This window comes from Pseudorasbora parva, chromosome 21 (assembly GCF_024679245.1).
Source record: "Pseudorasbora parva isolate DD20220531a chromosome 21, ASM2467924v1, whole genome shotgun sequence".
Classification (NCBI taxonomy): Eukaryota; Metazoa; Chordata; class Actinopteri; order Cypriniformes; family Gobionidae; genus Pseudorasbora; species Pseudorasbora parva.
Window position 1 is genome coordinate 13,891,743 of NC_090192.1, and position 23,010 is coordinate 13,914,752.

The 23,010-nt window shown below is 37.7% G+C and overlaps 1 protein-coding gene across 1 annotated transcript; it reads left to right on the plus strand.

Moving 5' to 3' along the window:
* The first annotated feature begins 698 nt into the window (after nucleotides 1–698).
* Nucleotides 699–21,148, plus strand: patl2 (PAT1 homolog 2). Its single transcript, XM_067429484.1, has 19 exons — nucleotides 699–832; nucleotides 1,340–1,493; nucleotides 1,683–1,948; nucleotides 2,076–2,141; nucleotides 2,228–2,281; nucleotides 2,362–2,517; nucleotides 4,238–4,315; nucleotides 4,406–4,551; nucleotides 7,043–7,117; nucleotides 7,204–7,327; nucleotides 12,741–12,861; nucleotides 12,944–13,041; nucleotides 13,143–13,196; nucleotides 15,582–15,724; nucleotides 15,797–15,953; nucleotides 16,027–16,167; nucleotides 17,416–17,513; nucleotides 17,859–17,999; nucleotides 20,432–21,148. Exons 1-19 carry the CDS (start codon nucleotides 812–814, stop codon nucleotides 20,463–20,465), a joined length of 2,127 nt encoding a protein of 708 aa, XP_067285585.1. The 5' UTR covers nucleotides 699–811; the 3' UTR covers nucleotides 20,466–21,148.
* The last annotated feature ends 1,862 nt before the right edge of the window (nucleotides 21,149–23,010 follow it).

Here is a 23,010-nt window from a genome sequence, read left to right on the forward strand (position 1 = left end):
GATTTTTACACTTTTTAACTTTTAAACATTGCAATAGTACAGTCATTGCGAAATGTGTCCATTAGAAATTAAACTGAAGGGAAAAAAAAGAAACAAACAAACAAACAAAAAAGCAGAAGAAGAGTTTGACCCTGAAAGTATAGGACTGACTGTGCTTAAATTGTTGTTACTTGACCTAGATGATCCACCTCATCTTAACACTGGGGGAAAAAATTGATGGAATTGTAACGGCTAGATGTCATTTACTTACTGGACTTTTGGTAAACATTGAATTGTGGTCTTTATTTGCAAGTGGCTGTTATGTGATAAACTGATTCTTGGCACATTGAATATGTTCAAAAATTCTTCAAAAAATAAATTTGTTGTTGTGCTCAGCCTTCATAAAATGCTGACTATGAACATAAATGTCAAACTAAATATTATAATCCGTTTTATTTTCTGAGGTTTGTGATTTTTGCATCCCTGATACCAGACATGCCTGAATACAAGACCCTGGTTTGAATGTTGAATTTTGGTTTTTTTTACATTTTAGCCGAGCCCCTGGCCCTGAGGAGCTCTCTACACATCCTTGCTTGCAAGGGACTGTTTTTGGCGGCAGTATTTGATTGTTGGCGGGAGTGGAAATGTGTCCCCTTTAATGTCAATGATGGTTACGTCGGCCTTACGTGAAGCGCCACCTCCACGCGCGCAGGTGTGTTCATTTACAAACACTGATAAGCACGTGTTACATCACGCGCAGTTGTAGACGTTTAGCGAATGTGGATGCCTGACGAAATATTGCACAAAATACTGAAATACTGACAATATTTAAATGGATGATTCTGAACATCCCGTAAGTAGATGAAGCAATCACGTTGCGAATAAATGTAACATTTTAAATGAAAGCCAACGGCTTGCATATATTGTAGCCTAAATGTTCTCATTCACGTAATATTTTTGTTTACACCTTACAATAAGGTCCCATTAGCTAATGCATTTACAGTCAATGACGAATTAGCGATACATTTATTAAGTATTTATCCAGTTTTCAATAATCTGTCTTATCGTTAGTTAAAGAAATATAACTGTTAGTTATTAGATGTTAGCTCAGGTCAATTAAATAGTATTAAGATCAAAATGTGTATATTTTAATGTTACAGTAACTGTTCAATGAACACAAACTGAGATTTAATAAATGTTTTAGAAGTGTTTTGCATGTATAGGTAAAAAATGGAATCTTATTTTAAAGTCTTACATATTTTATGAGGTGTCAACATGTTTTCTTTGCATGCTATACATTGCTATTAAGGTTATTTATTAGCATAGCAATTTTTTGTTATACATTTTGTGTGTATGTCAGGAGAAAACCGAGGAATCTGTTCCTGATGCCATTTGGCCGGAGAATGGAGATCAGTGGAGCGATAAAGGAGAAGATGATGAATGTGGATTGTTGCAGGAAATGGCTGAAGAGGATGAGGCGATTGATCTCTACAATGAGGAAACATTTGGCTTGGGTATTATTATATTATAAAATCATAGCATGCACAAATTGGTTACCGACCATTAATGGGTTGGAAACCTATATTTAAAAGTGTGTAAAGCAGAAAGGTCCCCATGTATTGTATTACTAGATGCATTGTAATCATTTTAAGAATTATCGCAGCAGCTTGATATTTTTTTTTTTTTCCTGCAAAAACTTCCAGATGAAGATGTGAGCGGTGAAAATCCAGATGTAGACCCTACGGATCTCCTGCTGCTGTGTAGTGATAGCTCCCCAACACCACAGTCTTCACCTCCACCACCTCCCAGACCGCCTTCCTCTCTCAGTTCCCGTTCACCCCCCAGACCGGGACCTCGCGTTTGGCCCCACACTCCCACAGGCCGGTCTCAGAGAGGGAGAGTAGGTCGAGGGCAGCTGTTTGATGACCCAGCTGTGGTGAAGACTGTGGAGGGTCGACCAAGCCTGAAGGTTTACCTGCCTGGTGTTTTTTTTTTTTTCACATTTCATTTCAGAAACGTTGGTGTAAACTTAAATTAGATATGAGCTGAAATCTCCACCCTGTCTTTTCTGAATTGAATTTTTATTTTTTTTATAGAGTCTTGATAGTGCCATTGTGGACTGCCACCTCAGCTCCTATTGGGAGGACCTCAATTCAAATGCAGTGTGTAGTCTACAAAATCTGATGGTAGTATTTTTTTATTATTATTTGACATGAGGTGTAATGTTTTTGTTTTTTCTACCTCACAGTGGATGATGGCATCTTTAAAGTCCAGCAGGCCACCTCCGCCGTCTATATATCAGGTGATCAAGCATATCTTAGATGTTTCTTTTGCAATTGTACAACACAACCATCTGTTGATCATTTTGATCTTTTCAATTAGGACCAGGCAATCGTGGGAGTGATTGATCGATCAGCACGAGGCAGGGTCCCACCCGTCTCTCCCAACTTTCTTTCTCCTATGCGGCCTTTTTCCACTAGCCGGGGCAGGAGAGGACAGCCTTTCGTTGGATCCTTCAATCAGAGATGTCATTATCAGGTAGTGGGGTTTCTAATAAAACTGGGGAATTAATGGAGATTTTGAGCGTTTTACATTCTGTAAAGATAAATTTGTGCCGTTTCCCTGTGCAAAACTAGCTGCCACTACATTAGAATGTTCTGTGTGGTTATCTTATTGCTAGATGTTAGTGTTTGTTGTACCCAAGTCAACAATGGCCTAATCCAGACTAACCCACACAATAATGGGTGAAGTTCCTCCTTCAGAGTCCTTTATTGCTAAAACATATTTTAATGGACTGTGATCTGTTGAACTCCATTATGACGCGTACTTCTAGTGTCTCAACTTTATAGTTGACTCATTATGAAAAGTTTTTTTTATTGAAGTGAGACCTGTTTTAGTTTCACAAATTGAAACTTTAAACAAACAACAATAGCTTGCCCTAAGCTTCTTTTCTTTGAAAGGAGTTTTTTGGGTCCACCCAGTGCTGCTGGGAATGCTTGAGATTAAAGGTCTTTAAAAAAAAGAACATTTGATGCTTTGTTCTGCTGTCTAAACTGGTTTAAATTATCTACTCATATTGGATATTTAATTGCGCATTCTCACGTTCCCGATTTGATTTAGATTTAGCAGTCAGATTAGCTGTAATGCCCATTTTTATGTGTTGTTCACAAACCTTTTACTGTCCCAAAGGTGTATACATCTAAAATTACTTTTATAGTGTGCAGAAAAAAGATTTCACCATTTAATTTTACTTTAGTATTGTTCCAATTCTATTTTTGGAAATGTTTAGTTACTTAATTGAAAGGGTTAGTTGGTTTTATTTTTTTCAAAACCCTTAAAGGGATGGTTCTGCCACAAATGAAAATGTGATGTTTATCTGCTTACCCCCAGTGCATCTTACATGTAGGTGTCTTTGTTTCTTCAGTAGAACACAAATTAAGATTTTTAACTCCAACTGTTGCTGTGTGCCAGTCATATAATGCATGTGAATGGGTAACAATTCTATGAGAGCAAAAATAAACATGCTTGGACAAAATGCACAAAGAGACCTGTGGCTCATGACGACACATTGATATCTTAAGACACAAAACAATCAGTTTGTATGAGAAATTGAGCTGTATTTATATTTTAAAAAATTACCTCAAATACAACGTTATACCCAACAGCTGAACGCGCTAAACTTATACTATACATGCTCTGTACGTGTAAAAACATCACTTCCAGGATACGCAATCTGGCGTAGTTTACACCAATGCCAGAAGTGAATCTTGTACATGATGCCAAAGGGTGTATATTGACCTTACCGGAAGTGAAACGCATTCCAGGCTGTTGGATATAGCGCTGTATTTGAGGTAAAAAAATATATATATAAATACGGCTTGCTTTCTCACACAAACTGATCTTTTTGTGTCTTAAGATATCAATGTGTCTTCATGAGCCACAGGGTAGTTTTTTTGCTGTCATATAATTTTTACCCATTCACATGCATTATATGACTGGCACACAGCAACGGTTGGTGTTAAAAATCTTCATTTGTGTTCTACTGAAGAGACCGACACCTACATGCTGGATGCACTGGGGGTAAGCAGATCAATATTAAATTTTCATTTTTGGGTGAACTATCCCTTTAAATTTGCTCGTCATGCTTTACTTGCCAAACACAACTCACAACTTGTATAGTGTAGGCAGTCTGTTGTGTGAATTGAGTTTTTAATAATGATACTGTTTTTTGGGGGTGGGATCTTTCTCTATTGTCTAGGCACAAAAGAGTCCCATGATGCCTTGCTCACCCTTTCGTCCCCAAAGACTCTTTACACCCCAGCAACAATATAATCAGGTCACCCTTTTTTTGTACAATAGCTTAGGTTCTGAAAAAAGCTGCCTTTTTCCCCCCAGAAGCTCAAAGTTTTTTGTTGTTTGTTTTAAGCCTGGAGGTTTTCCATCACCTTCCCGTCCTCCCCTCTCTACCCCAATGCCCCATACGCCCAAACTCATGCACCTTCAGTTCGGAACGGAGTCCCCCAGGCCTGCTCCTTTGTACAGCCCATCTTCCAGCATCTTGCAGGGCTTCAGGTTGGTCAAATACTCTGAAAATTAATATTTATCAAAGATTACAAATTTGCACTCATGTTTTTCTAAATTATTATTATTTTTTATTATTATTATTTTTTTTTTAAATAGTTAATCACAAAGACTGGGACGTATACAACTTCAATGTTATAGACCAAGTCATACAATCACAATGGCCCTCATTTATCAATCTTGCGTAGAAACGGGCGTATATGTTGGCGTAAGATTATACTTACACTCCTCTCACCGCCTTATTTATGAAGCTGTGCGCACCTCTGCAATCCAGGTGTACGCAATACTTGCCCTTGATAAATGCCGCAGCTGAAAACGATCGTCATTAGAATAACACGCCCCTATATATTCAAGTCTCTGCCTCCCCCACGCTAAACATGTGCGTACTCCACCTCCTGAGCTGGCGTATGATTTGAGCGTGCCGTACGCCAACGTCCATATTGATAAATCGCAAAGTCACAAAGTCAAGTGTTTTTTTTTTTTAAACAACTAACCGTAACAATGTAATATTTGCATAATGCCCAACTATGGTCTTCATTGGCTGCCTGTGAACATTGACCTGCCGTCGCCGCTAAAAAAATGTAGCTGGTTCCTGTTGTGTGCATGTCAAGAACATGCTGTTTTCTGTAAAACTCTGTAAAAGCAAATTCTCTTTGTAAACCCTTCCAAAGTATGAGAACGTAAAATCCATGGTTAAAATTACCACATCGATACAACAGCACTATTGCCTTATGACGATTCATTTCTCAAATCTTAGTGAGGTCTAAAAAAGGGATTTACAAAACCCATATCATAGTTCTTACCACACTGTCTTACCAAGTGTTCTTTTTCAGTAAGTTTGGTTTTAGTTATTTGAGGCTATAAAAACAGGGTGTAACGTCATAATTGACAGCTGTGCTTGTGATCGTGTGGGTGGGACCTTGATACCACTGCACCCTCTCAGGATCACTAATGCATGGACTCTGGCTCCAAATGACGTAATTGGCAATGACCATTTCTGGGGTGTTTTGGCTTAATTGTACTACAGTACATTTTTTTTATTGTCTGTGCTGTATCCAAATACACTCACCTAAAGGATTATTAGGAACACCATACTAATACTGTGTTTGACCCCCTTTCACCTTCAGAACTGCCTTAATTCTACGTGGCATTGATTCAACAATGTGCTGAAAGCATTCTTTAGAAATGTTGGCCTATAGGATAGGATAGCATCTTGCAGTTGATGGAGATTTGTGGGATGCACATCCATGGCACGAAGCTCCCATTCCACCACATCCCAAAGATGCTCTTTTAGGTTGAGATCTGGTGACTGTAGGGGCCATTTTAGTACAGTGAACTCATTGTCATGTTCAAGAAACCAATTGGAAATTATTCGAACTTTGTGACATGGTGCATTATCGTGTTGGAAGTAGCATTAGAGGATGGGTACATGGTGGTCATAAAGGGATGGACATGGTCAGAAACAATGCTCAGGTAGGCCTTGTCATTTAAACGATGCCCAATTGGCACTAAGGGGCCTAAAGTGTGCCAAGAAAACATCCCCCCACACCATTACACCACCACTACCAGCGTACACAGTGGTAACGAGCATGATGGATCCATGTTCTCATTCTGTTTACGCCAAAGTATTACTCTGTCTCAACAGAAATCGAGACTCATCAGACCAGGCAACATTTTTCCAGTCATCAACTGTCCAATTTTGGTTAGCTTGTGCAAATTGTAGCCTTTTTCCTATTTGAGGTGGATATGAGTGGTACCCGGTGGGGTCTTCTACTGTTGTAGCCCATCCGCCCTAAGGTTGTGCGTGTTGTGGCTTCACAAATGCTTTGCTGCATACCTTGGTTGTAATACGTGGTTATTTCGGTCAAAGTTGCTCTTCAATCAGCTTGAATTAGTCGGTCCATCCTCCTCTGACTTCTAGCATCAACAAGGCATTTTCGCCCACAGGACTGCCACATACTGGATGTTTTTCTCTTTTCACAACATTTTTGTGTAAACCCTAGAAATGATTGTTCGTGAAAATCCCAGTAACTGAGCAGATCGTGAAATACTCAGACCGGCCCGTCTGGCACCAACAACATGCCATGCTCAAAATTACTTGAATCACCTTTCTTTCCCATTCTGACATTCAGTTTGGAGTTCAGGAGATTGTCTTGACCTGGACCACACCCCTCAATGCATTGAATCAACTGCCATGTGACTGGTTGATTAGGTAATTGCATTAATGAGAAATTGAACAGGTTTTCCTAATCATTTAGGTGCGTGTATAGATAAACAAGTTGGTTGCAACAGGGACTAAGATTATGCATTAAGAGCGTTTATGTTCTGAACTTAAATTCGAATTAGCCAATTATGATAAATTATATCAGATACTTGACAGGATTTAATTTATGGGTGAAGTTTTCAACTCGGGTTCTGTAATATGGACTTACTAGCTACTTTTTGGTCTCTTCAGAACTGATATTTCTTTGTCAACTTTTAGAGCGCCAGGTCCTGTTGCTCAGTTCCATCCCCAGCACAAGCGGCTTTTGAGTCAACGACAGCAGAGACCTCACAAGTAAGTGCAATGAACATTGTCTTTTGGAAATAAATGTACTCTGCAATTAATGCCTTTCCCTTTTTTAAACTGAATTAAAAACTCAGAAAGCCAGTGAGCTGGGATCCATATTCTCAAATCATGAGCGATAAAGAGAAGGAATGGATAATCAGGCTGCAGATGATCCAGCTACAGAGTGAGAATCCACATCTGGATGACTACTATTATCAGGTCTGTATCAGTTCTAAACTGCTTGGCCCTCCTAAAAATGGTCCAAGAAGTTGTTGTATGTAACTACTACGAGTGGGAATCTTTTGGAATCTCACGTTTAGATTAAAATCGAGAATCAATATAATCAACTTGATATGCTTAGAATTGTTTTTTAGATTTGATTCTAAACTTGTTTTTGAATTTATTGTCCCCTTCCTAATGTATATATTTCCTCCATTCGATTTATATTAAATGCAACTCATAGGTGTTTCTAAAGTTGTTGAATTTTCAATCTTATGTTAGTTTTACTCATTCAATCAATCCTATATTAATCTTTACCCATTTAGAATTATATTTAGTTATATTGAACTTTTATTTGTAATAACATTTATTGCCTTTTTATTTTTTGTGGCTATTTCTAATCGTAATTATATTGTGTTCCCCTGATACAATGTTTGCCATGTCTATTATATTGCGTTTTTAAAGGGGTTTGTTTTGCGTTTGTGATATCTGGCAACCTAAGCTTTAATAAAGAGAGGGAAGATTTCAGAAGAGTAGAAGTATGTATACCATACAGCAGCTACTGTTAGTGGAGTTATTAAATAAGGTAGTTATAAATTGTAACTTGTACTTGCCTGTCTTTTGGATCATCAAAATATGATTATCAGCTGGTTCCGATCAGTGGCTGATTTTTTTGCCACTGGAAAATGGAAAAGTGTTCCATTCTCAACATTTAGTGATTAAAGGTCCCATTCTTTGCATGTTTTTAAAGCTTTGATTATGTTTACAGTGTGCAATATAACATGAGTTCATGTTTCACGTGTAAAAAAACACAGTATTTACACACAGTATAACACACAATTTACTTATCTGTACAGCGCTGTTTCCGCTGTCCTAAAAACGGCCTGATGATTTCCTTGTTCTATGAAGTCCCTCCTTCAAAAACACGTAACGAGTTCTGATTGGGCAAGCGCTTGGCACACTTTGCCTGGAAAGGTCCCGCCTCTTACCATAACAGGGAGATACAAGCGCTGAATGCGCGCTCTTCTCCATGTGGGAGAGCAACAAGACCACGCCCCCTTTTCTGTGTGTTCTTGTGGGCGGAGGGTTAGTCAACAAGCGTTCTAGTGACGTCATTACATCCCTGCACTTCCTGCTGTAGTCCAAACCGGCCGTTCGCTGTAGGCTTTGAAATGGAACTTCTGTTAAATAAAATATCTCGCTTGGCATTGAACTTTGAGCTTTATAATTTTACAGGTATTATTTATGCTCTAACAGCAACATTACACACTAACTAAAGTTTGAAAGATGGAATCGCGAAGAACGGGACCTTTAAACCTCTTATACAGTATACGTGAAAGCTTGTTTCCACCACAGAATAAAACGGTTTAAAGATAATTACGACTTCTCACAATTCTGACTTTCACACATTTGCGAGTTATAAAGTCAGAATTGCGTGATTACTCTCAATTGCGAGTTAAAAAGCCAAATTCTGAGAATTTACACTGTTCCAAATGATTGTGCAAGTGACATCAGTAATCAGTACAATAAATATTAAGAGTTTAGTTTGAGTTTTTCTCCATATCTTTGTAGATGATGGGTATCAATCTCAGACCGTTTTGTTAAATGGGTTGCCAGGTCTACTCTATAAAATAGATGTGTTCTGCTCAACCGTGACTTAAAATTATAGCTGTCTTTTTAATAACTTTAACACACTTTCCATAATAAGTCATCTTCAGTTTTCTTGTGCTATAAATGTACTCCCAAATCTTATGTTCGATAATCTCCATTCAGTTTTCACACAACATTAGTGATTTTCATACCTTTTGCATAACATTTGCACCATTTCGTGCTTCTCTTCAGAAAGATCTTTCTTCCTCCCCATTTTGCATGAGAACTTTGACTTGCTTAATGTGGACAAACCTCTTTACGTAGGGTTTCCTCTTACCCAAGTAGATCTGGTAAACTATTTAAAAAACCTGTCTGAGATTGATACCATTCATCTAAAAAGATATGGAGAAATAAACACTTTCTTTGAAAAACTGTGTTTATTGTACTGAAATCCTACGTTTACCTGCCTTGCAATTCTGTCTTTGTAACTTGCGATTGCAAGATTTTATCACGCAAGTCTGAGAAGTCAATTGTGATGTGATCGTCATCATTATTTATTTAATCAGTGGTGGAAACAGGCTTCCCCTGGATTTGTTAAAGGGGTCATGAACTGGCTTTTTTTTCTTGTCCGAGGTCATCTTATGACGTTCGTGTAGTTTTTATTTTTATTAATTATTATTTTATTACACGTTTAAAAACATCATAATGAATAAGTAATAGGCTATTTTCTACCCTGGTTTTGAGGCTTTCTCCTGGAATGCTCTATTTTAATGGGCACTGAAGACTTGGAAGTAAACTCCCATGGGTTGGATGAATTGCATATTTAATGAGCTTCTGCTTGCATGTGGGAATTATTGTGGTAGTGTATGGGGAAACTGCATGATTGGCTCACAGGGCTCGCAAAATGTCTTTATCAAACAAACACACTGATTCATCTCTCATCCACCTGTGATTGATTTGGCATGTTTTATTAATTGGCCAGCCCAATCGGTGACTAACCACAAACCTAGCATTGTGCACCCTTCTTATAGTCCAGTTGGGTAATGCACATATTAGATAATACTGTTACCAAGGTGATAAAAGCACCAAATTTTACATGAAGCTTCTTTAGGACCTCCTGAATGATTTCAGCCTAGGAGCCCAGCTGAAATATTGAAATTTAGTGTCAAATCACTTAAAAAACGATATTCATGAAAAATTTTTTTTTTTCTTTTTTTTCTTTTTTTCTCTCAAATAAAACTTTAAGTGTAATGAACTTTTAAAACCACTGAATAAGCTTACTTTTGTTAATTTGTGCTCAGGCCAGTAGATCTTTAAAGAGTGTAAAATGGAGTACCAAGATGCCTTAAACCTAAAAAAAAAAAAAACAGGCGGAATTATTAAAAAAGGCAGCAAAAATGTTTAACGCTGCTATCTCTAATGTTTTGCACTGTAGCTAATGAACAGAATTGCATGCGTCTTGCTGAAGAACACTGCAGCCGGAGCTACTTCTCTCTGTTTATGTCTATTTGGTCAGTCACTCAGGGACTGTGTTCCTCTGCAGCGGTTCCTACCAGACCGGTCTGAAATAGTCCCAATATAAACACTTATTATAAGTGTACCATAATTTAGGGTAAGACAAAAAACACAGTTTGGAAGAGGGATTCATGTTGTACATTGTCATTTATATCATTTTTGTAAATCTTGAACGTTGAGAGATCTTGGGTTTTCTTTTATTTTTCTATTCAACTGGGTAATTTGTATAGCTTTCTACTTAGTTCATAGTTTGGTCATTAATTTGATGTTAGGCTGCATCAAATCACATTAAATCTTATTTGTGTGTGACAGTGCATAACTAGATGTACATTCGGTCATTTTGGTTTCTTATTGTTGCAGGTCAGAATGTCTTGGTTCGTTCTTGTATGCTTACATAAAAGACACTTGCATAAATAGTTTCTAAAACTTTAACATGGAGCTGAACTGGGCTCTGTGTTATTTGCCAGAAAGACACCTCTGAACCCCTGAGATGTCCCTTACATCTTGTTACCTCTTTTTTTTTTTTTTTTTTTTTTTTGACCATACATGTTTGCATCCCTGTAAATTACAGTTGGTGCAAAATGCAGCTGCTCAAGTTATGACCAAAACTTCAATTTCTGAACATTACTCCTGTTTTACAAAATTTTAAATGGCTTCCAGTTAAATTTCATGTAAATTTCAAAATATTACTTTTAACTTATAAAGCACTTAAAATCCTTCATATGTTGTTGTTTTATTATTATTATTTTTGTACACACCTTCCCGCACTCTAAGATCAGCATCTGCACTTACATTAAGGCTTTTATGTGCTTTGTTGTTGTCTGTTGCTGTATTTTCTTTATTTATTTTTTGTGGGTTTTGTAAGGTGTCCTTAAGTGCCATGAAAGGCACCTATAAATAAAATTAATAATAATATGCAAAATTGAATAGCTCCATAACAGATTGCAAAAAGTGCATAAAGAAGACTAATAGGCTGATTAAAAGACTAATGCAACCTATTGGAATGTGCGGATGAGTCATTAGTTGGGTTAGTAAAATAAAATTATAGTTTAAGTAGAAAATAGTATTTATGTTAAAAGATAGTGTCTTGACGATATCATCGTCACAATGTTTTACTGTAAACATTGTCAACTGCCAATTTAGGGGACATCACCCAATCCTACTTTAGTTATGTAAAATTTCATAAACATAAATAACGTAAGTTTCATTTGAACACTATCTTGTGCAGGAACTTGAAATCGCTATTATTTTTTTTTAAAGCCTATTTGACAGCATGCTAATCTGTGTGACCGGTCTTGTTTACAAGTGAGTCGACGGTGAAATGAAGCAAACAAACGTGCAATGTCTTAAGCACTTGAGCTAGCCTAGAAATCTAGCTGCAGCAAATGTAGTCTAGCAACTCTCCATAGACTTGCGAGCTGGAAAAAACAAACTCTGGTCAGGCCAATCACATTGTGTATTGAGTTGGTGGGCAGGCTTAACATAATAACGGCAGAGATCAGGAGGTTCCGCGTGCTACTTGTAAACAAAGAAGCTGGCGAACGGCGGTCTTTCAAATCGGCTAAGGCCTGACAAAAATTTGAAAAACAACCGTTTATCCCGCCCCTCGGATTAAGCCCTGTCAATGGTGAGTTCCCAGACCAAACATCTTGATGTGGGTCTGGCTTGTCAGGCTGCATGTGAGCTGGAATGTCATTAAAAATGAAGTTCAACCACTCATTCCTAATATTAGAATCTGAAGGAAGCTTATGCAGGGACTGTGTTCTTCCACAACCAGACACAGTGGAATATATTACTTTCTTCTGCATGTTTATTGCTCGGTAGTGTGATCAGTTTAGCTCAACAAGCCGGTGGGTGGGCTTGAGGCGGTGTTTCATCATATGGCAGTTGGTGATGTGTTGGTGTCAAAAGCTTTTATTTTACGAACTTTTCAGCTCCGCAACTTGCAGGATATTCTTACATCATGATGGTGTTTATATAATCAAAAGAAAAGTTGATTTCTCAAATCACCCAATTACTTTGCTTTTACAAGCTGGTATTGCTTGGTAGCAACCACTTGCGCATCCACATTGAATGTGCTGCTTGTGTGTAAAAAGTATTGTGCCAGACTGCTGGTAATTACACATTTAAGGCTGTTTTCTATACTTTAAAATAGTGATATGGGGCTTTTGTCGCGTAAGCTACATTTGTCCCCTGTTGAAAGCCTGTATGCGCCAAACTGGCCAATATCACATTATCCCGTTTAAAATGTATGAATCGATTCTAATTGTTAAGAGCTCTGTCAAGTCTAGTTATTTTCTCTCTGCAGGAGTACTATCAGAGGATGGAAGCCAAACTTGCTGAAGAGGAGTTCCTGGGTGACCGGTTAAAGAAAGAACCACCTAAACTCACAACCCCTTATGTTACCAAAAATGTCTCGTACATCCCAGGTCTGGCACAATAAACTGATGTAATGCATGATTTATAATTTTACAGTATGAATGGTTTGCTGTAATTCTTGCACTACTACAGTGGTCCACATTGAAGGTTCGCTCGGGCAGGTTGCAGTGTCCACCTGTTTCTCTCCCAGAAGAGCAATTGATGCTGTTCATGCAAACACACATGATGAGGTGAGGTGTTGTCTTTAAATTAAGATTAAATAGTTTGGACTATTGGTGAGGGTATGGGGGGGCTATTTAAAAAAAAAAACTGTACCTTCTTGCTTGAGCAGGAGCACAAAGACACTAGACAGCAAAGGTTGGAGGTGTTGAGCACCATCGAGAAGGTAACCACTTTGTAATTGAGTCCAGGTCTAAAGTCTTCATTTTGGATTGGGACACTTTTTTTCACACTCTTCCACTATGTACTAACCAGACATTTCACCAACCATCAGTGACTCGCCATCCCTCACTTCTTCATATTGATAGTATCTATCTGTCTGTCACACCAGCCACCTGTCAGTCACAAGCCTTCTCCTTCTCCTCTGCCACTCACGCTCTATTCTTTCATTACTGTAACCTATAAGACCTTACTGCCTGCCTGCTGAAGGAAAAGTGAAGCCACCCGTCTGAATATGGTGCTGACATCTTGCACTGATTTGGGACATGAGTCTACGGCGTACATGGGCAATATACGGCCCGGGGGCCGGATCCGGCCCGCATAGTGCTTCAATCCGGCCCCCGCGATGTGCTCTGTGCTGGCAATTTGGTTGAAAGTTGAATTTTTGTACTCAGGATTACAAATTAAACGTTTAAGCTGTTGATCGCTATCGCATATATGGGATTTTTACTTCTGTGCCCCTGAGAGTACGGTCCCGCATGGTATTTAGAATGTTCAGTGATGTCGCATGCCGGATTCAAACTGTGCTTTTGCTCGTTGGTTGGCACTGAGCCAGAGACGGACAAGCTCAGCCTCAGCGCTGTCATATATCACAACTATGCAGTTTTTTTTCACACTCATAATGTTTATTTTAGGTTTCAGACAGTTTTCAATACACGTAAGCACGAGTAAAACGATACATTTGGAGTAAAATACACACTGATGGCTGTGGAAGCAGCAATAAGAATCTATTCAAATATATTTTTTCCGAAAGTAATATTATATCAAACAAACATAGTGGAATTTTACTCTATTCTTGTCACAGTTTATTGGCCACTTTCTTGCATGTATTTCAGGAGAAACTGATGACCCGGATTCTCTGGGAATAAAAGCGATGCGTCTGCAATACAGTGTTATTGTCGGTGCGGTGTCACGTGACAAATATGACACATTGCCATGGAAACATTAAGGAGGAACAATCTAAACTAGGAATTGCCTTGAAAAAACTCACTCGGGAGTCAGTTAGAATAATAAAATTAAGCGTGAAAGTAATGCATAATAAAGGACGCTGGCTTATCTTTTTATTAAGATAGTTATCAGTGTGTATTGATCATTGATGGTATAAAGTTAAGCCCCCTTAACAATTTCACGTGGGGATGATGATACAGCTAAATCAAATTTAAATTTTGTGAGACGCATAGAACCATTGCATGTTGTTCTTTAAACCTTAAGCAAGCATACGTGTGATGAAGTTGACCTGCAGTTAAATTGTGTTCCATTTCATAAAAGTTTTAAACAACATTTGTTAAAAAAAAAAAGAAATTACAATAAAGGTATAATAACAAGTGAAATAAGCTGAATATGTTTTTTTCATTTAGTGATGAAGGTATCCCCAATTAAATTTGATAATTCCAAGCCAGATTGCCTGTATGTCTGTATGTTAATGTGATCTGCATACATACATTTGCAGTTTTGTTAATAGTTTTCGATCTTGAATAGCAACAGCTGGTTTAAATGAGAGTTGAAAAATATGCAGGGGGTAGTGTAGTAAATCCAGTTATTGTAACCTTAAAGTAGTCTATGTCAGACAGACCTAACAAAAAATATTTATCAGGCCTTGAATTAGGCTGGCAAAAGTCAAAGTAACTGTAGCCTTATACATATCTGCATTTAATAATTTTGTACGATTTAATCATGTAGCCATGTCTAACTGCAATTGTCCTGTGTGGCCCTCCGTTTACTTTGCCAAAGTAACTGTGGCCCTCAGACTAAAACTGTTGCCCATCCCTGGTCTACGCAGTAGAGGACAGGAAGTAGAGCCATGCTATCAAGACCTTACCCACACTCCTCCAATATCTGCTAGTACAGTTTACTGCAGAACAACTCATTGTGTTGGTGTGAAAGCCCCTGCCCCTTTGAAAGTGAAAGTGCCCTTTTCGATCGCACCACAGTGCCCTTGCGAACGCTATTTTTATCTCAGAACGAGCGTGATTTCAGTTGTCCCCCCTTATTGACGGACATGCCTGGTTATCAGGATGAATTAACTTAATGTAAAGCTTGAACTGTAGAACTTCGAGAGACTAAACCTGCCCCTGCAAACTCTCTTTTGTCTGCATTAAATTGAGAAGACTGTCCACATCTCTATTTGAAACAATTCACAACTGCCTTGAAACAATTCCCTGCCCTATTTATTTTTATTTTCATTCATCATTGAAAACTATAATGAAACCAAAGTAGCGACAGGTTTCATCTTCCATATTAAGTACACCACAATCAAGCGTGTGGGTGACTTTTAGTTGCATTCTGGATTTGAGCCCCATATGACTCTGTTTACCTCTTTGTGTTCTCACAGTTGTACATAGTTTTGTTAGAAGTGGAAGAGGCAGAGAAATTGAAGGCAACCGTGTCTGACAAAGAGGAGGAGAGGCGGCTGATGCAGAACATAAAGAGGAAGGTGGAGCAGCTTTACACCGAGTTGCGGGTCACTAATCTATTGTAAGAAACTCTGTACAGTATTGGTTTTTAAACACGTATATAGTATATTAGATTTTTCTCCTATTCCTACAGGGACTCGGGAGAGGAATTTCTTTCGTGTCTACTTGTATCAAAAGGAAAGAGGATGTTGGCTAGACTCCTCCCCTTCCTGTCACATGATTCATCCCTACATATCCTGAGCGTGGTGACCAAACACCTCCCAGTATTGATGAGCAGAGATCCAGATGAGGTCTGGAACTTATTTGTGTTTTCTGTAAAGCTCTTGATGTTGATCACCCATTCAAGCTCTAACCTCTTCACAGGCCCTGCCTATTTTGTATCCATCGCTCCGTGCTGTGATTGATGGACTTGTGTTCAGTCAGCTAATCAGAATTCTCTCAGAGTTCACCGCATCACTGCCTGACTCAAAAGAGACGCGGTTAACGCTGGCCTGCCAAAACAAGGTCCGCTTTTAGTTATAATTTTGTCTTTTTTTTGTTTGTTTGTTTCTTTTGTGGGTTTGTTTTATTCAATGTGTCCATTTAAAGGGTTAGTTCACCCCCCAAAAAATTGATGTCATTAATGACTCACCCTAATGTCGTTCCACAACTGTAAGACAGTTCATCTTCGAATCACATTTTAAGATATTTATTCCGATAGCGTATCCAAGTGTATGCACACTATACTGTCCATGTCCAGAAAGGGAATAAAAACATAATCAAAGTAGTCCATATGTGACAACAGTTAGTTAGAATCTCTTGAAGCATTGAAAATACATTTTGATCCAAAAATAACAAAAACTAAGACTTTATTCAGCATTGTCTTCTCTTCCCCGTTTGTTTTCAAACCTCAAATAAAGATTCAAACGGTAATAAATCAGCTTATTGTTTCATGATTTGGATCACGTGTCAAACTGCTGAAATCACGTGACATTGGCGATTTGAATCATGAATCAACACGCTGATTCATGACCGTTTGAATCTTTGAGGTTTGAAAACAAACTTTTGAAGAGAAGACAATGCTAAATAAAGTCATAGTTTTTGCTATTTTTGGATCAAAATGTATTTTTGATGTTCAAGATATTCTAATTAAACTAACTGATGTCACATATGGACTATATTTATGTTTTTATTCCCTTTCTGGACATGGACAGTATAGTGTGCCTACACTTGCATACGCTGTCGGACTAAATATAAAATATCTTAAACTGTGTTCTGAAGATGAACGGAGGTCTTACGGCTGTGGAACGACATTAGGGTGAGTCATTAATGACATAAATTTCATTTTTGGGTGAACTAACCCTTTAAGTGTAGTCGTGGTTTAACTATAACTAGCTATCCACGTCTCTTAAAAAGCTCTAAAAGTCTTAATAGGTCTTAACTTTGAAGTGTTGCTAATAAACTCATTGTGTGATATTTACATTTATACAATATAGACATGTAATGTTCCCTTCAACATAATCCGTTTTTTTTTTTTTTTTTTTTTTTACTAGCCTTAAATTTACTCTTAAATTTACTTTCATAAAACCTGCAGAAACCCTGTATAACCAGAGTTGGCTAATGTTTTACAGCTTTACGTTTTTCGCAGGGCTTCCTAGTGGCATTGCTATCCAGGAATATTTTCAGGTTTAATGACGGCAGAGTGAAATGTGGTCTTTACCATGTATACGTTTTTTTTTTTTTTTTTTTTATATGTGCTTAAATGCTTTGCAGTTTGGTCTGTCGCTGCTGTATGCTCTGCTCTCGCAGGGAGAAAGGCTTTTATCTTCTGACCTTCCCATGGAGCCCAGCATTGGAGATTTTGAGACCTGGTACTGTTTGTGCTTGCCCTCATATTACTTTTCCCAACAATTACATTGTTTTTTCTTACTTGTGCTTTCTTTTTGGGAGGATTAGATCCAAATTAAAGGCACGAGTCACTGAGGATCTATAGATTTCCCTAATATTGAATCATGTTCTTAGCTTTGTGTATTTTGTTCATGTTTCATTTTATTGTCTGTTATTCTTGTGCTGCACTTTCAGCTGCATGTCTGGTTAAAACTAGTTTTTAGTGAATGTCAACAAATTTGGTTTTGCAAAGTGGTGGAATAAGTTGGTGTAAATTGAAACTTTAAATTAAAATGAAATAATTGTTTTCTTCTCTAACAACTATCAAGGACGGATACTGTATTCCATGTGGCCCGGCAGCTATCCCAGACAACACTTGTTGAGCCATTACTTCTGCCCTCCAACCTGCTAACGCTTTTCTGTCGATATCTGGACAAGCGGACCATACACCAACTAAAGAACAACTTGGAGTGAGTCTAAATGCTTCACTCAGTACTTTACAATTTGCATACCTCCTTTGGGTGTTTTCAGACCTTTAGAGAATTTGCTTTGGGAAAAGGGGACATAAATTGAAATGTAGCCTTGAGAAAGCAAACTGAACCAAAGAGAAGATTTAACTGTTACAACTGCATACTGCAATTTATGCAAGTAAAAGTGATTCCTACTGTAACTAATATATCCATTAGAGCAGGAATCAAGGCCTTGTTGGGACTGCATTCTTGCAGCGCCTCCCATTTGGGAAACATCCAGTGACTCTTAAGTTGGTGTTCAATTTCAAAGTTGTTCACCCAAAAAATTGTGCTGCTCTTTCATAACTACTTTTTTTTTTTTTTTGTGGTTTCTTACCACAAGTGAATGGTCTTCACTTGGACTTCACTTGGAGTCTTTCATTCTGGCAGAGACAACCTCATTCAGGCAGTCTGTGACTGTTGGTTTTAGCACAGATCTAAGTGTTCATATGTAAATTAACTGAACTGTAGGGGAAAATGCACCAGGTTTGACCTCTCTCTACAAAATAGTGGATTACTCTAGCCTAGAAATCTAGATTCACCCTAGCGGCAGCAAATCTAATCTGCCCGTGAGTGTCGTCTAGCAACTCTCAATACCCATCTGAGCAGTAAACGCCAAGCTCTTGACGGGCCAATCACATCGTGTATAGTCGGTGGCCGGGGCTTAACATAATGATGCCAGAGTTGCGCTTGCGTGCTTCTAGTCAACACAGAAGCTGGCGAACGGCGGTCTTTAGAATCAGCTTTGACCGCGACTCTGGAAGACTTGGAGTTAAGCTTTTCTATGAGAAAAGAACAAAGAACGGCACTAAAGTCATTCTTAAGAATGGAAGATGTGTTCAGAGTTTTGCTGACCGGATACGGCGAATGTTTAATCTATCAACGAGCTCCATTTCACCTTCGTTGCTCTGGTTGGATGTAGCTCTATCGAATTGTGCAGAGGGAGTTTGAAAGACAACCGTTTATCCCGCCCCTCGGATTGAGCCCTGTCAATGGTGAGTTTCCAGACCAAACATCTTGATGTGGGTCTGGCTAGGATTACTCAGTAATGAAAGCCAAAAAAATTAATGTTCTCACAGTTCTTACTGACTATCAATGTTTGTCTGTCTTTGGAAGAAAAAAAAAATGTAATCAGAAATTTGAGCTGGGGAGTTTTCCCCCTTCAAGATACACAATTTATGGGAGGAGAGTATTTAACCCTCCGTATTGCATATGGATCTGTAACATCTTTGGCGTTTGGGCCCTTTTTGCATCTGAAGTGCACTGTGGCTTTACACTTGAAATTATGCTGATTTGTCATTTGTAGATCAAAAGTTCATAGGCCAAATGGTCTAAATTTGAAAAAGAAAAGGGGGTTTAAAAGTCAACTTTTCACTCTGCTGCCACCTATGGATGAACCATTGCAGCAAGAATTTTTTTTCCCCCTTTTTTTGTGAAAGTAAACTTTTATATATTTTGTTTAAACCTTTCAGAGTAATCTTATTGTTCTGTAAATCTAAATGTATGAAACCTACACCTGTTGTTGTTGTTGTTTTTTTTTTTTTTTTTTTTTTTTTTTTTGGGGGGGGGGGGTGTTTTAGAAGTTCAGGAGATTTTAAATCCATAGGAGTTCATTCTGGTAAATCATGTGTTTAGACATTTTCATATATTCAAATCTATTCATATATATACACTGCTTTTTGCTGTAGAAAACAAAATAATAAAAAAGGAAAAATTAAGTAATAGCATAGTTAAACCATGGTAACATTTCAAAACTTCACAATCGAATACATTAACTCATTAAGTTACTAACCGGATACGGTATGGTTTTACTGGAACAAAATGAGGAGTTATGACTGTTTTATAGGCTTGCGTTCTACCGGGTTCTGAACTCGACCTACTAAGGTTTGTGGCATCCGCTGTATTTGAGCCATTATTTAATACCCAAAAACATGTCTTAACCCAGGAGTACAAAACTGAAGCTCTGAAGAGTTTAGCTTCAACCCTACCTGATCCAGCTAATAAAGTCCTTCAGGCTCATTTATAAGCTTCCAGGTATGTGTTGGAGCAGGGTTGGAACTTAACTCTACAAGGCTGTAGCCCTCTATGAACTGAATTTTGCACCCCCGTCTTAACTCCTTTTGTGCTTGACAAGGCTGTGATAGTTGCTGTTGAAGAGGCACCGCAGAGAACAGAGCGTTTGATTGAAGGAAAGGCTTTTCTCCACTAGTGTTCATTTATTTGGAATTCCAGAGGAAGACATCTGAACTTTGCCAAGCCACGTTAAATGTTTAAGTTGCTGCGCCTTTGTTAGATCACCCAGATCTGCTTATCATCGGCTCTTGTTTGTGACCCTACCTTGATCCTTTTATTGTAAGATTAAGTGTTTTTTTCTTCTTCCTTTTCCACTGCAGATCAGCTACAGGATATCTGGCTGTAGCATCATAAACAAGCACTGACCCTATGACCACTCTCTACAATGACCTGAAACATAGGATGACCCCAAGCATGAAATGAACTGCATTTTGTGACCGACCACATTAATCAATGATTTATCTGTATTCCCTTCTTCCTGTTAACCTCAATTCCTTTCTCCTAATTCTTAAACTGTCTACTTTAAGCATATTCCATTAGTCCTTCTATCAAGGTCAGCTTTGCACGGAGTTAGCAAATAGCACTTTTTTTTACAAGATTTATCAGTATGATTTCTAAAAAAAAAGACAGATATTCAGTCATAGATCATGATCATGTATAAAGCCTCACGAAGCGTGTCGCATCACCGTTAAAGCTGATCATGTTGAATTTGTGGTCTGCAGGTCTTCAGAGCGAGCCGTTGGGGTTGACGTAAAATTATACAGTTGCACTAAAGGTGTTGGGTTTAATTTGTGATTATAAAAACCTATTTTGTTATGAATCCAACAATGTCTTTCAAAGAGGTTTTGGGTGTTAATTTGGATACCTTAATGTTAATTTCCTAATTATGTACGCTTATGTGAAATGTTTGAGGTATGGTTTATTTTTATTTTTGTTATTGTTTGACCCAATGTCATGTCTAATATGCATTTTTTTTTTCCACTGTTGCAGAGCACATGCAAATTAAAAAATAAATAAATAAAAATTTGTAAAAGTAATTTATTTTTTGTTTTCATCAACTAAATGTGAATGTTTTGACCTTATCCTATTTGTGCTATTCACAATATAAATGGAATGCAATTTTTCACTGATGTCACTTATTCAATGTAGCTTGATGACTGGTTTTAATGGTTTTGGGGTATTTCAATACAAAAAAATTTACATATTGTGCTTTTTATATACACTTTATTTAAAGGGTTATTTCGGCCAAAAAATGAAAATGGTCATTATTTACGCACCCTCATGTCATTCCGAATGCGTAATCCTTTCGGTCATCTTCAGAACAAATCTTTTTGATGAAAAATGAGAGCTTTCTGTCCCTCTGTTGGCCTCTATGCAACTGACATTTTGATGATTCATGACGTTCATAAAGAGACTGTAAAAAATAAACCATAAGAATTAAGGGGTTTAGTCCACCTTTTAGGAAGAGACACGATCACTCTACATGATGAATAGATTGAATTTTACACTCCTATTCACTAAACATTGATCAGCATGCATAATGAAGCTCAACTGAACCTACTTGAAATGCGAAACAAACCTCATTGGTTCATGTGGAAGCTCAAACGTGCTGCATAAGATTGAACCTTATGGGTTGTTGCACATCAAGGAAACATGCTTGAGCTCTTTACCACAACTGGTGTGCGTTGATGAATGTTTATGTGAATAAAAGACTAAACCGCTCGATTTATATCGATTTAGTTTTACGATCTCTGAATTTTTGAAGCATCAATGTGTTGCATTGGAAGAACGGAAATATCTCAAATTTCATCAAAAGGTAATTTCTGTTCCGAAGATGAACGGAAGACTTACGGGTTTGGAACAATATGAGTGTGAGTAATTAACAACTATTAAATGTATTATCCCTTTAAGCAAATCTATGAAAATCCTGAAAATCAATGTGGTCACTTTGCGAGCCAACTCAATTCTTTGTGAATTTCACAAGCTTTTTAAATGTATCGTGTTTATGCATAGGTTAACTTACTAAATGGACATGAATGTGTTGGATATTTGGCCCCTGTTTTTTCTACTTGTACCTTTAGGGCTTCTTGGCCATAAGTCAATTAGGCATAGTGTTGAGCTCATTTGCATATTTGAAATAGATTTTCCCAAGAAACTTGGAAAACAAAAATGTTACTTTTCATTCATGTATACTTTGACTGTGTGAGGTTTGATTGTGATAGGAGTAAAGGAAAAAATAAGCCCTTTAGGGAGTATCGAATATTTTGGTCATATTCGATTAGTATATTGCTCATTTGCATATTCAAATTCATTTTCAAAGAAACTTCTAATACAAAATGTTTTACTTTTCATGTCGACTTTCATTGTGTAAAGTTTTGTTGTGGTGGGAGTAAAGGAAAAAATAAGCCCATTTGGGTGTATTTTTGGCATATTCGATTAGTGTATAGCTCATTTGCATAGTAAAATTCATTTTCAAAGAAACTTGTAAAACAAAAAAATTTACTTTTCATGTGCACTTTCATTGTGTAAAGTTTCATTTTGATAGGAGTAAAGGAAAAAAATAACCCCATTGGGGGTCCATTGTTGTTTGGCCTTACTGGCACACATCTCGGATTGATGAGAATTTAACATGTTTCCTCAACTAGGATTTCTTAGGACTTTTAGTATGTTGTTCTGGACACCTCATAGAAATGATCTTAGCTAAAAAAAATTATTTTACAATTAGTCTGTCGTAAAACGCTATTTTGCCTGGACTATAACCCAAGTACTGATATGACAATGGTGTTAGACACTACTGCCATTTATCAATGTGGATCACCTTAATTGTCTCTGAGTTTTATATAAATTACAATGAAACTAGTGAGTTGTAGAATCCCTTACCTATTTAGTTTGATCTTGG